Raw genomic sequence first — 13,920 nt, 5'->3', positions numbered from 1 at the left:
ATGATGTGCTAAAACAGAACTACAGGAGATGAAGATGAAAGACAGAATAAAAATTCGGAATATAAAAGTAAACTAATGGGTGGTCACATTTGCCAGTGTAATCTCTCTCTCTCTCTCTCTCTCTCTCTCTCTCTCTCTCTCTCTCTCTCTTCTCTCTCTCTCTCTCTCTCTCTCTCTCTTTCTCTCTCTCTCTCTCTCTCTCTCTCTCTCTCTCTCTCTCTCTCTCTCTCTTTCTCTCTCTCTCTCTCTCTCTCTCTCTTTCTCTCTCTCTCTCTCTCTCTCTCTCTCTCTCTCTCTCTCTCTCTCTCTCTCTCTCTCTCTCTCTCTCTCTCTCTCTCTCTCTCTCTCCGGGGGAGGAGAACAGGTCGAGTCACACCTGACAGGAAGTGTTACACTAAAACACGTCATTGAACTCAGGTCAGTTCTTCATGATCCTCACAGACGCGGGTTATCGATCACTGGACTCGTCGTTTGGAGAGTATGGTAGGTCTGGGTTACTCTATTATAGAAAAGGTGTTTATTGACAGCTGAGACAAACCGAGGTAAACTCTGTCATCTGTTGACATGACAGCTATGATTTATTATTATTATTTTAAAACTAGCTTCCTCTAGTATTTCATTCAACAAAATTCCAGCCGGTGTTTTTACCGGAGAGTCCGGAGAAGGCCAGCGCGAGCACGAGCACGAGCGCGCGCGCGCGCGGTTGACAAGTAGAGTAGAGTTTAGTATTGTTTGTTAAAATGTATAGTTTACTATTGTTAAATGCTCTCTCTTATTTAATCCGATAGACAGGTTATCACTGATTGTGCGTAGAAAGTTCACCCCTATCAGCATCAAATGCCTAAAATTGTAGGCTATTAATAATAATTAATTTAATTTAAAAATCGAATGCAAATTAGTTAAACATTATTAATAAAGAGGAAGACAATCACCTTTTTTTTTGCCTGAGCCCCTTAGACAGTCGGGATGGATTTAAATTCATTTTCTTCCTCTTTATATTGGAGAGGTATATTTAAAATATATTGCACTGTACACACGTCAGGCTGTCCAAGCCATAACAAGAATGACAATAAATGTATATTTGAACGTATATTTAAAATAAAAGTTAGCAAAATAGCAAGGCAATGCTGCTTTACATGTGTAAGAACAATCAACTAAGCTGTGTGAGTCACTTAAATGACATTAAACTGACTTAAAAATGAGTTGACTCATATAACTTACACAAAGTTTTAATGGTAGACTAGTTAAAGTAATGTAAAAACATATGTTCTCATGACTTATCGGTTATATCATTTTCTTTACGGCGTGTGTATTTTGCACACCATTGTGATTTTAAAAAATCCATTATATCTTTATTTTTGATGAATGAATTTATGGAGAATATCTGGTGTAGGCCTATATATGATAATTATGCAGTTCTTTGAAACAAAAGGAAAGTTTGAAAACGCTTTCAAGATCCTCTGTTCATTTAATTTAATTTATGGATTGTTTAGCGCCCTGTCAGCTGGTTATATATGAGTATTGAAATTAATAATAATTATAAACATAATAATAATAATAATACAATTAACTCTCAATCTGTCTCACTCTCTTTCAGAGGCAGATTTAGCAATGAATATATTCCACTATACACACGTCAGGCTGTCCAAGCAATATCAAGAAAGACACTGCATTTATATTGAACGTATATTTCAAATAAAATGAGCAAAATAATCAATGCTGCACAAAATTAAGTACAATCAACTTTTGTATCAACTGTAAAAGTAATTTATGTAATTATTACATTTAATATGTGTATTTTGCATGCACTGGACCATTGTGATTTTAAAAAATCAATTTTATTATTGATGACTTGAAAGAATGAATGAATAGGTTCATGGAGAATATCTAGTGTTAGCCTATATATTTATATATAAATGTATAAGATAACTATAACATGTTTAACTGCATGCATGTTTGCTTTTTCAGCCTGATTCAGAAGCGAGCGCAACATGTGTGTGCTGCACACACACGACACTGGAGCTCTCCCACTGACACACACACCCATCAGACGCCAGCATGCAGCAGCCGAGGTGTTTCCATCACCCCCCCGCGGGCCTGAGCCGAGACACACACGACCTGCAGACGAAGGTGGACTTCTTCCGTAAACTGGGCTACTCTCCGGAAGAGGTGAAGGCCGCGCTGAGGAAGCTGGGACTGGGGACGGACACCAACGCTGTACTGGGAGAACTGGTGCGGTCCGGGGCCAAGGCCGTGCCCTCCTCCAGCTCTGACAGTGACGATGGTTTGGTCCAGTGGGGAGGAGGCTCATCCAGGGGACCGGGATCAAATCTGGAGGACAACAATGAACCCGAAAGTGACCTGAAGCCTATAGTCATTGACGGCAGTAACGTGGCCATGAGGTGAGGAGTCGCTTCTGCTGGCAATAGTCTTTCCGTAGGAAGAGAATTGTCTAATGAGGCTTGAGTCTTTGCCAGTTTTTTTTATTTATTTCAATAGTCTTTCCGTAGGAAGAGAATTATCTTAGTCTTTGCCAGTTTAACAAGTATCAACAAGTTGCGGTTACAAAGGGAAGTTCAGGATAAATGTGTTGTGAATTAACTTTTCCCGAACTATGCAAGGCTTTTACTTTGATTACACATTTGTTTTAAACGTCGCTCCACCTCAGATCGTTGTAACCATTTAAAAAGCATTTAAAAAAGGGAATATCGCATCCAAATAATTGTATAAATGCACATGCAAAATTGTTGATGGCTCATCGTTTGTAATTGTTGAATAATTCAGATCAAAAGTAGTAAGTAGTTTGTTTGTTGATTATAATATGAGTTACCACTTCCCATACTGAATTGCTCACGTTGCCTCAGGGCATTAACCTTAAACCTGCTTCTTCTGAAAAGGTTTTTACTTCCTCTTTGTCCGTGTCTTTCTGTTCTGCAATATGCAAATAATATTTAACCTTTTCACTTCCAGTAAGCTAGGTATACACGACATACCCAGCAACATTTTTGGTTTTTCACGCTTTCTGCAAAGCTCTTCTGTGCTTTTTCTGTGGAAGACATTTTCTCCTTGAATGAAAGAGATTTAGTTGTCAATTGCAACACTTTACTTTACTGTATGTGAAAGGCTGCTGATGCATTGATATTTGTTATAACATCATGATGTAATGGAAGTTGCTGTTGTGTATGTATTGTTAGTTGTAGCTTCCCAGTGAACGCAAACAATTCTGTCATTTCCATCTCGGTTTTTCTTTATCAAACATCTCTGAGGCATCTTTCAGCAACTGCAGTGCGCCTTCCAGTTGTCTGTTTTGAGGTTATGCAAATCATCTTGTGTTTAAGCTTGCTTCTACTTGCATTATCGCCTTAAGCTATTCCAATTTCCTGAGTGAAATTAATTATTTGGTTCTTTGAGTCTTCTGAATACTCAAGTGCACGCAGGCTGATCGGTCCTTTACATGCAATCTGCAAGCTTCACATCATTACAGCATGGCACAAGCTGATTGGCCTCTGCTGATCCTTCAGCCAATGAGATTCTTGCTCAAGATTTAAATAGTCTGGTTCAGTGTTTGTGTAATCTAGTCCTGCAGTGAGTTCCTCTGAATGATCCCCTCCACCTCCCCAGCTCCACCTGCAGAGATCTGGGAGTTATGTATGTCTCTTTATGCAGCAGCAGCATATCTGTGTATCAATAATCAATAATCAACAGCAGCAATGTAGCAGATCGAATCCGTAAAGACCAAATACTAGCCTGACTTCGTCATACTCATATTCTAGGCAGAATGTGAGTCTGATACCGCTCCATAGGGCTTTGATTATGAGGCGTGTCTTAACCGAACCAGAAAAAAAAAAAAAATCTGCACTCAATTGGATAGACCTACAACCAATCAGAGCAACGCAAGTTGAGCGACACATAGTTGTCCACAGAGCTCAACTGCACGCACGCTGGAAGAAGTAGTAAATTAATGAGTGTAAACTATCTTTGCCGTTAATGTAAAGGAGAACTCCGGTCAATTTTAACATTGAGCTCAATTTTTAGTAAATTTGGAGTGCTGTCAATACAGAGAACAACGACAAAAATTGCCTACACCGTGTTATCCTCTTTTTTTAAAATTTGCACCCTATTGACTTGAATGGGGCACGTTTTAAACCTGCTTTTATTTCTCTTATCATGCTTGATATGTCATTACAAGTGCCCAGCCATGTTGAGTGATTCCTTCAGAGTGAACACGAGTGAATCTGACTGCAGTAGATGTGAAAGATATTAATAAAAATGATGTTAGAAATAACATCATTTTTATTAATATCTTTCACATCTCCTGCAGTGTTTTCTACTTCCTGTTTTCGGTCGAAGTCCAAAGTAGTCGATTGCCGAGTTGACGCGCATAGGTTTAGATCACGCGCGTGAACTCGACAATTGACTACTTTGGACTTCGACCGAAAACAGGAACTAAATACAGGTCTGTGCGCTGGCTGAAATAACATCATTTTTATTAATATCTTTCACATCTCCTGCAGTCAGATTCACTCGTGTTCACTCTGAAGGAATCACTCAACATGGCTGGGCACTTGTAATGACACATCAAGGATGATAAGAGAAATAAAAGCAGGTTTTAAATTAGACCCCATTCAAGTCAATAGGGTGCAAATTTTAAAAAGAGGATAACACGGTGTAGGCAACACCGATTTTTGTCGTTGTTCTCTGTATTGACAGCACTCCAAATTTACTAAAAATTGAGCTCAATGTTAAAATTGACCGGAGTTCTCCTTTGATGTAAAGAATTTAAGTATTCGCGGAGCACTTACAATCACGAATAACACATTTTTGAGAGAAATACAAAAGGTGTGTGTATATACGAACAAGTTCTCCGTTTAGGATTAGATCTCGACAATAAAGCAAATAAATCTTCTCGCATTTGTCGGCCCTGTCTCAACTTTATAACACGGTTGCTACGCGACTTGACTGATTTTTTTAAAATGTAAAGACGCTGAAAGAGAGCCGGCTGAAGAAGCGTGTTCATCTGAGGCTTTAGGGAACAGAGATCGTGAGCGCATCCCTTCCACTGGTTTTCACTGCGTCCCGTCTTCTTAGCCACCATCGGAGCCAGCTGATAAAATAAACTTTTGCCGAATCCCGTAGGAAGGACGGCAAACACATCTTTCCGATCGACAAATGCCTTGATTGCGGTTCTCTGTTCGTCTTTTAAAATGAATGCGCTGTGGATTTCTTTTATAACAGACGCGATAGCGGAATCTAAACATCTCAGTTCTCCATCTGCAGTCGTCTTCATCTTTGTTGAAAACCAATTCAACCCAACCGCTCTTTGATGACGTGGTGATTACGTAACCACGGATCATCTGTCCATCAGCGATTAAAGCCCGCTCTGGCAATTTGATTGGGCCGGCCTTCTGGGAGCCGAGCATTATTACTCCTCAACGGATCGAGTCCAGACCGAACTTCCCGACCAAAAAATGTTGTGTGCGGGGTTCGGGCTGGCACCCAGGCTAGCCAAATACATTAATATTTTCATTATTAATTCAATAAATATGCTAAAACTATTACGAGATTGTTTTATATATAATAAATAAATACATATTTGTACACACACACACACAGGAGACACTAGTGTAAATGTGTTTTAATCTCACATGGCATCTTTGAAACGTGACATTCATGGTGCAAGATGCTGAAAAAGCTGCAATACGTAACCAACCCCCCGAGGGCCTTTAACATGTGTGCACAGACCAGCAGTTTTTGAAATGCATATTTAATGATTTGTCCCATATGCCAGACTAATTCTCTCTCTCTCGTTCTCTTTCAGTCATGGGAACAAGGAAGTGTTTTCATGCCGAGGGATTGAGCTGGCAGTCAACTACTTCCTTGACCGAGGACACAGAAATATCACTGTGTTTGTGCCTTCCTGGAGAAAAGAGCAGCCCAGGCCTGATGTACCTATTTCAGGTAGAGACACTCCCTCAGCACCTTTGGTAAAAATGAGTCATCACGGGTGTTTTCGCTTTCCGAGAAACCAGTCTATCTAACTGCAGACTAAAAGTTTGGGGTCAGGGAGTTTTTTCTAAAGAAATTCACACTTGTATACATAAAAGACGCATCATAATTGATCAAAAGTGATAGCCAAGACATTTATAATGTAACAAAATATTTATATTTCAAATCATAATAATCATAAATGTTTCTTGAGCATCAAATCCTCATATTAGAATGATTGTGAAGTTTTGTTATATTTTTGATGAAAGAGTAAGAAGAAAAATACAGAAGTGAACTGAAGCAATAATCAAACTATATGTATTGGTTTGTTCAGACAGTTCATGTAAATGATAATGATAATACAAAAGACTCATTCCTGTGTAGAAGTCCTTATTTTATATTGTGTTAAGTGCTGTTTAAAAAGCTGAAGCTTTTGACACTGTTATACATTGTTGCATACATTGCTGTTAAGTTTTTAAAAATCACAAAAAATAACATCTCGGCTGGTTGTATTTTCAACTATTGCAGTGTTTTGTCAAATTTTAACTATTTTCTGTTCATTAGTTTGTTGCAAAACAGTCCCTCTGTACATGTGGTACTATAGTTCAACATGATGACCTTTGTTTTTGGACTTTAGAAACATTCTTGTTTAGTTTAACATGCCCTGAGGTGTTGTTGTAGTGGTGATGATAATCTACTTGTTTATGTCCCTGGACTGTCTCTCTGCTGTTGAGAACGCCCTCTGCTCAGATTCCTGAAGTCAATTCGGGCAAGAACAGTAATAACAAAACTAGAATAATAAGGAAGAGTTAAGTTTCCTGCAGGTCTCACTGGGAATTCCCCACCAGGAAGTTCAAGAGCTTTCCCTATTACCCACAGTTTGACTGTGAATCTTTAATGGAGTCTAGTGCTGCGTGCCTCTTTCCTGTTTCACAACTGATAGCCTGTGTTATATGGGATCTCAGCTTCCCCATAGCAGCGTTTGATATGGTCACTTATGGTGGATATTAAAAGCTAATGTAGGGAAATAACCATTTGTTTTGTATCTGTAATATCGAGAATCAGTATTGTTGAACTCAAGTCTGAATCCAAGACCATATTTTCACATTTGTACTTGGCCTAGACCTGAACAAACTTATAGAAAATATGATCTTGAGACAGACTTAAGTCTGTGTTTGGCTTTGACCAGACTTGGGTACTACAACACTGGTAATTACATAAACAAATATGGCCCAAAGAGGGTTGGACAAATTAACACTGTTATGATCAAATTAATTGATTATTTATGTCATCATCTCAGTTAGTGCACATTGATCAAGTACACAGTTGAAAATGTAACGTAACAATGAAACAGGACATGAGTCTCAAGACTGTGACACAGCACTTTAAAAAAAAGTTATGGAAGTTGATTTGATATGTGTTATGGTGTGATCATTCTGTCAGCGATTGCTAAATAATGTTCTATTGAGCCTCCATTCCTATGCCACTCCTTAAAATTGTCCACAAAGACAATGAAAAATGAGTGTTTGTCTTTATTTCCAGATCAGCATATTTTGGAAGAGCTGGAAAGGAAGAAGTTTCTCGTGTTTACCCCTTCACGAAGGATCGGAAGAAAGCGCGTGGTCTGCTATGACGATCGCTTTATTATCAAGTTAGCTCATGACCTGGATGGCATTATAGTGTCCAACGACACGTATCGGGACCTGCAAAGTGAACGTCCGGAGTGGAAGCGTTGCATTGAGGAGAAATTGCTTATGTACTCCTTTGTAAATGACAAGTATGTTATTACATCAATATTTCTTCTAATGCTTTTGGCAATATGTCATTTTATTCCTATCCATTAATCTAACCATAATAACTCTATCTTGCACAGGTTCATGCCACCTGATGACCCACTCGGCCGTCACGGACCCAACTTGGATAATTTTCTTCGGAAAAAAACATTGTTGCTTGACCACAAGCGCCAACTATGTCCATATGGTAAATATTTATCCCTGTTTATCACTAAGAATCCTGTTATTCAATTTTTAACCACAAACTACTGATAGAAATATGTGTATTGGGCTGTCAAGTTAATGTGTCAGTTGTCTGAAATTAATTTAAAAAAAATATAGCCCAATAATAAATGGATGTCATCAATCATGCCCAATTACTCATCAATCAATCACATATTTCATAATAAGGGATTTTCCTGCCATCACAGACATTGAAGCCGAAAGTAACACTCTGTAGGCCAGTGATAATCTTGAGGGTGAAATCTGTTTAATGATATGGAAACAAAACAAACAATATATTGACTTCTAAAACAACTATTCAAAGTCTATAGTATTCAATGCAAGTATTATTCAAGACATTTTTCCAGTCGGAGGGCTTTTCTTATACCGATATTAGGATGTGTAGGGGTACATGTATTTGTCCCAAAGATTACGGGACGTCACGGTTTGGGACAAATACTAGCTTATTTGCGATCGCACAATGAACACAATCCATCACAGGCGATTCACACTCCAATCCAGAAGGGGGCGTGTGCGGTAATGCAACACTGTTTGCTAACAATAAAAAGCACAGAAGAAGAGACGATGATTGATATGTTTACATCTCTTAACCAGTGTTTCTACTGCAGAAAGATATTATTCTCAAGCTGTTTTATTGATATCTCACGTAGCATTACACTTACCTCAGGCATTTAGTGTCAACAGCAGGTTAGTTCACTAGAGAAATTAACTCTAGAAGCATTTCGTAAATGCACTATATTAGCCTATTCATTATATTTACTTAACTTGTTTTCATGACAAATCTATTTAAACATGCATTAATGTTTTATGTTAATCAAGACACTACTAACAGGTTAAGACAGCCACTATGTAAATTATTATATTTTTAAAATGAATTGGAGTAGAAAATTAACTTTATAATTAGATTTAGAAGTTAATGCAAAACCTGCCTTATGTACAATTTACAGTATTTTTGTGTGTGTGTGTGTGTTGATCATTGTATCTAAAAATAAATAGCAACTAAATATAATTATTTGAGCTCTGTTGTTAATTGTAATCTTTAATATTACCCACCTTTTCGAAAAGCCCAGTCTGCTCTGATTGGCCAGCTGGCCAATGTTTTTGCTCCTCGACATAGTGAAATCCCTCACCCAATAGTTTATTGAGGGTGGGCCAAAGCAGCTAGTATGTGGGAATTGTGCAAATGTGTAACATGATGATGTAGCAAAGTCGCAGAAATAGAGGCAGGATTACAAACAAGGCATTTCAGGCACGTATTTTTTCCTGGATAGATTAACCTCCATTAGTGTGGACTTTGTGCTTTGTAAATTTGCAGATCCTTTACATGCACAAACAGCAATCCTTCAGGAAAGGAAAGCTAAAATAAAAAAAGCATAATATCTTAAAATATCTGCATTTTATGTCATTCATTAAGTCACTACACTTTTAATAAATTGACAGCCCTAGTAATAGACCTAACCCTGTATGAGAGGTCTTCAGTCCAGCTCCTGGAAGACCTACTGTCCTGCAGAGTTTAGCTACAACTTTAATCAAACACACCTGGATCAAAGTCTTCCGTATTGTTTGAAAACCCAGGCAGGTGTGTCACAGACAGTCTATCTCCAGGAGCAAGATTGAAGACCTCTGGTATAGTCGCGTTTCCACCGAAATGACCCAAAAAAATTTGTCCCAGGAATTTTTTTTTTCCCCAGACCTGTTGCTGTCTGCGTTTCCACCGCAGTCTAAAACCTTCTAATCCAAACTTCTGTAGTTGAAGATTAGGCAAATTAGTCCAGTGACACAGGACTGCATGCTACTTTACAGTTCCCGCTGGATTTTATCCTCTGAATTTAAGCTTAATAAAGCCTGAACCTCGTCGTCGGTCCATCTGTCTATTATTTAACCTCCATTGTTAATTAGAATAGCAACCGATTTAAAAAAAAATGGTGGTTGAAATAAAATGCTGCATGGAGTCAACCAATCAAAATGCGGCATGAACTCAATCAGCATGTTCAGCGCCCAAGTCCCACCCCTGAAAGTCCCTGAACTTTGAAAAAGTACTACCTCGCAAGCAGGGACTTTCGAGGGGGAAATATTTACCCGGAACTTCATTTAGACCCTGATCCTGTGGTGTAAACACACAGAGAACCAGCCCAAAGTACATCCAGCTTATTTCAACATTCGAAGTGAATGAATGGAAGAACCAGGGTTCCTCAAATCACTGCTCTGCAGAGTTTAGCTCAAATCCTGATCAAACTCGCCTAAGCAATTAAACTAGCAGTAGGACAACAGTATGTAAGTGCTATGACCTTTAGTAGCTGTGAAGATCCTGATTAGCTTTCTCAGGTGTCTTTGATTAGGATTGGAACTAAACTCTGCCTGGCGTTGGGTCTCCAGGAACTGGACTGAAGACCTCTGATAGGGTTGGGTCAAATACTAGGGCTGTCAATTGATAAAGGTTTGGATTTGAAGAACCCTAAATTAGACCTTACAACACTTTTGTCTTTTTACTCTTCAGGAAAAAAGTGCACATATGGGATCAAGTGTAAGTTCTACCACCCGGAGCGCACTAACCAGTCACAGCGCTCTCTAGCCGACGAGCTTCGAGAGAATGCCAGACTGTCTGGATCTAAAGAGGACAGCAGAATAACTGGGAGAGGCATGTACCCAAGAAATGACAATGGGTTTGGGTCCAGCTCTCCCTCCTTGGAGCAAGAACTTAAACAGAAGCTCAAACTGGAGCCCGAGCACTCTGAGAGCAGGGGTGTCAAGCTCAATTACTGGGATGATATTTTGTCCATGAAAGAGCCTTTAAATAGACCCCCAGTGGGACAGCGCAGTCCTCTAGTTGACAGTACATGTCTGCAAGCACCTTTCCAAACAAACCCTTCGTCCATTTTCAGTTCCGACTCTGGGCTTGGATCCTATGATAGCCCGTTTTCAGAGCCATCCCAGAGCATTGACGACTTGCATAGGATGAGGTCGAGTCATCTGCCGTTGTCCGGTATATCTGCTGCACCTGCAGGTGACCAGCGCTACTATGACAACATGAGCCCTTACTCTAACTTTCATCCCAACTATGGTGCCTACAGCTCCCTACCTCTTTCCAACCCTGTCCAGAGTTACAGTCTTCCTGCTTTTGGGGGTTGGTCGTACCCTCTCTACTTACCACAGGCGAGCAGTTTACCCGAACACTTACCCTGCCCTAGCTCGCACAGGTCTCCCGATGGCTACAGGAGCCAGCAGCACTCAGCCATGCCACAGTTCAGCGCTTTCCAGGAAGAAAGAGAGGAGGTCAGGAAGAACCTTCATGCAATATTTAACCCACATCACGTAAACAAAGTTATGGAAATGTTCCCAAAGCTGAAAGACCCACAACAGCTGGCTGCAAAGATTCTCAAACTCAAGTCTAAGGGAGAATTATAATGATTTATTTGAAACTTTGGGACCACAAAAAAGTTAATGCATGTATAGTCTCTCAAAAGAAAGAATCATGTTAGAGCCGATAACTTCATTGTAAGTCTTCGGCAACCCGAGTTTGAGTCCAGACTGTCTTTCACCTTTCCAGATCCTGTCCCCCTTTCTCTCTCACTTGCTGTCAGTTCTCTGTACTAGGGGTGTCCAAACTCTGTCCTGGAAGGCCACTGTCCTGCAGAGTTTAGCTCCAAATTGCCACAACACACCTACCTGAACGTTTCTAGAATGCCCAGTAAGACCATGATTAGCTGGTTCAGGTCTGTTTAATCGGGGTTGTAGCTAAATTCTGCAGGACAGCAGATCCCCATGAGTAGGGTTTAAGACCTCTGCCTTAAAAGGGGACAACTGTGTACCATGTTACCCCTAGCTCAGTGGCCCTCCATGAGCAGGATTGAGCACCCCTGTTCTATACTATCCTATCTCATTAAAGGCAAAATGGCTAAAATAAAGAACACCCTGCCAATAAGTAGTCTCAGAAAAAAAGGCCTACAAATTTTACCTTTATGGGTACAACAGCTTGTCTCTGGGGCAATACCCTTAAAGCGGAGGCCTAGGGGGCAGTTGTGACCTAACGGTTAGAAAGTCAGACTGGTAACCCAAAGGTTGTGGGTTTGATTCTCAATACTTGCAGGAAATTACTCGGGTACCCTTGAGTAAGGCAATAATCCCAAATCGCTTTCCTGGTGCCACAGCAAAAAAGGATGCCCACTGCTCCGCGTGTGTGTGTGTGTGTGTGTCTATGGTTTGCAGAGTGCAAACTCAAGAGTACGGGTTACCATACTTGGCCTTCACATGTCTTCAACCCTTCAAGGTTCATTTCCAATCTGCTTCAGCACACCTGCCTGTGTATTTTCAAGTGACCCTGAAGAGCTTGGTTAGCTGTTTCAGGTGTGTTTGATTTCATATTTTCTGTTTTTTGGAGGTTTCAGACTGGCTCTTTAAAGTCTCGGTAACTTAAATGACTTATCACATAGTACATGTGGTAACGACGTATGACTACAAAGTCAAATGTGTGTCTAGTTGTTTTTAAAGAGGTTGATGCACATTGCATCAATTGTTACTTCTAACGTGTAGCAAACTGTACCTTGTCTCAAAGGCTGCAGATTTGTTTTGGACAGAAGCTGAAATGTAATTTGAGCATTCTGTAAATGTAGTTGTATGTAATTACAGTAATTAAGGGCCAACCCTGTTTTCAATGTTCAGAGTAATTGTGTTCTGCAGCTAATTGTTTATTCAATTCTACTCCACCACAGAATCACTTTAAATGGTAAATGATGTGATTCCTTGTCTCCTGCAGACTTTTTATTGTACATCTGTGTTTCAGTTGATAGAGATGGGAATCCCCTGATAAGTTTTTATAGTAGTACTCATGTCAAGCACTACAATTTGACTCTGACATTGCATTTTCTGAATCTTGCCACAGTACTGGACATGATATTTCATTGTGCTTTAATGTTACATGTATCAATCTGGTTCAGTTATGTAATGTTGAGCTTGTGGATTTTGACAATTTGAATGTACAAAGGACATCTCACATATTTCCTGCTATGCAAAATTTACTTAATTAATCTCAATGTTTAAACGTCTGTTCTCAAACAAGAGAATTGTGAATTCTTTGCACTAATTAGTCATGATTTACGTTTATATGCGTGTCAAAGCCTTGACATAAAAATATATCAGAAAAGAATTTGGCTTTAGATCTGTCAATTCAACATAATGATGACATCATTATTATTATAATAATTATACTGATGTTTTATCCACCATTGTCAAATTAGCATATAGTTATTTGTGTAATTTGTATCACACTTGTGTCTTTGATTGGCTAGTATCTATCTGAACTGTCAGTGAGCATGAGTTTGTCCAGTTTCATGTTTTCTCTTCGGAGGAGACAGTCTAATTTTAGCATCTGTTTGCAAAGATGTTCCATTAACATGAGCTTGTGTGCATTATGTTGTTGTCATTCTGTTTAATGTTTCAGTTCTTAAAATATCATACTCAGCTGTAACAGCTTGTCACGTTTAGTTCAAGGTGTCTAAGTCGCAACGTGCAACATGTTTATTACCTGCCAGTGCCTTATAATCATTAATGTGAACAGGAATTAAGTTCTCAGAGGTGCATTGGCAAATGCAATGAATTAAGATGTACTTCCTGCTTCTTGTCCCTTCAACATTCATTAAAATGAAATGATAAATGTGTATTTGGCTCTTTTTTTTTTCTTTTTTCTTTTTTGGTGCACATCATCTCATTGATCTCACAAATTAAAATGCTATACTTAAAGATGAAATTATCAATAATTATACTTGACCAATAATAGAAAAATAGAGAAAGGAGTAACGAAAATAAATATGTGTGAGAATCTTGAGACAGTAGCTGTTCCCATTCAAAATTGTGAATTTAACTTATGCGCAAATTGAAATATCACATAAAAACATTTGCGAATAAAGCAGCGTTTCCATATAAA

The 13,920-nt window shown here is 39.1% G+C and overlaps 1 protein-coding gene across 1 annotated transcript; it reads left to right on the top strand.

Moving 5' to 3' along the window:
* The first annotated feature begins 372 nt into the window (after window positions 1-372).
* zc3h12aa (zinc finger CCCH-type containing 12Aa) lies at window positions 373-13,672 on the top strand. Its single transcript, XM_079625517.1, has 6 exons — window positions 373-483; window positions 1,969-2,402; window positions 5,819-5,958; window positions 7,528-7,762; window positions 7,859-7,965; window positions 10,498-13,672. Exons 2-6 carry the CDS (start codon window positions 2,059-2,061, stop codon window positions 11,403-11,405), a joined length of 1,734 nt encoding a protein of 577 aa, XP_079481643.1. The 5' UTR covers window positions 373-483; window positions 1,969-2,058; the 3' UTR covers window positions 11,406-13,672.
* The last annotated feature ends 248 nt before the right edge of the window (window positions 13,673-13,920 follow it).

The sequence above is a fragment of the Phoxinus phoxinus genome (assembly GCF_949152265.1).
Source record: "Phoxinus phoxinus genome assembly, chromosome: 10".
In the NCBI taxonomy this organism is placed as follows: domain Eukaryota; kingdom Metazoa; phylum Chordata; class Actinopteri; order Cypriniformes; family Leuciscidae; genus Phoxinus; species Phoxinus phoxinus.
Note: the sequence above shows the minus strand (reverse complement) of the source record. Positions and strands in the feature narration are given on the sequence as shown.

Excerpts from the sequence above, each read along its gene's own strand:
- zc3h12aa (XM_079625517.1), top strand. The coding sequence starts at position 2,059 with ATGCAGCAGCCGAGGTGTTTCCATCACCCCCCCGCGGGCCTGAGCCGA. Across the intron at positions 2,403-5,818 it reads GGCAGTAACGTGGCCATGAG|TCATGGGAACAAGGAAGTGT; the intron begins GTGAGGAGTCGC and ends GTTCTCTTTCAG. Across the intron at positions 7,763-7,858 it reads TACTCCTTTGTAAATGACAA|GTTCATGCCACCTGATGACC; the intron begins GTATGTTATTAC and ends TATCTTGCACAG.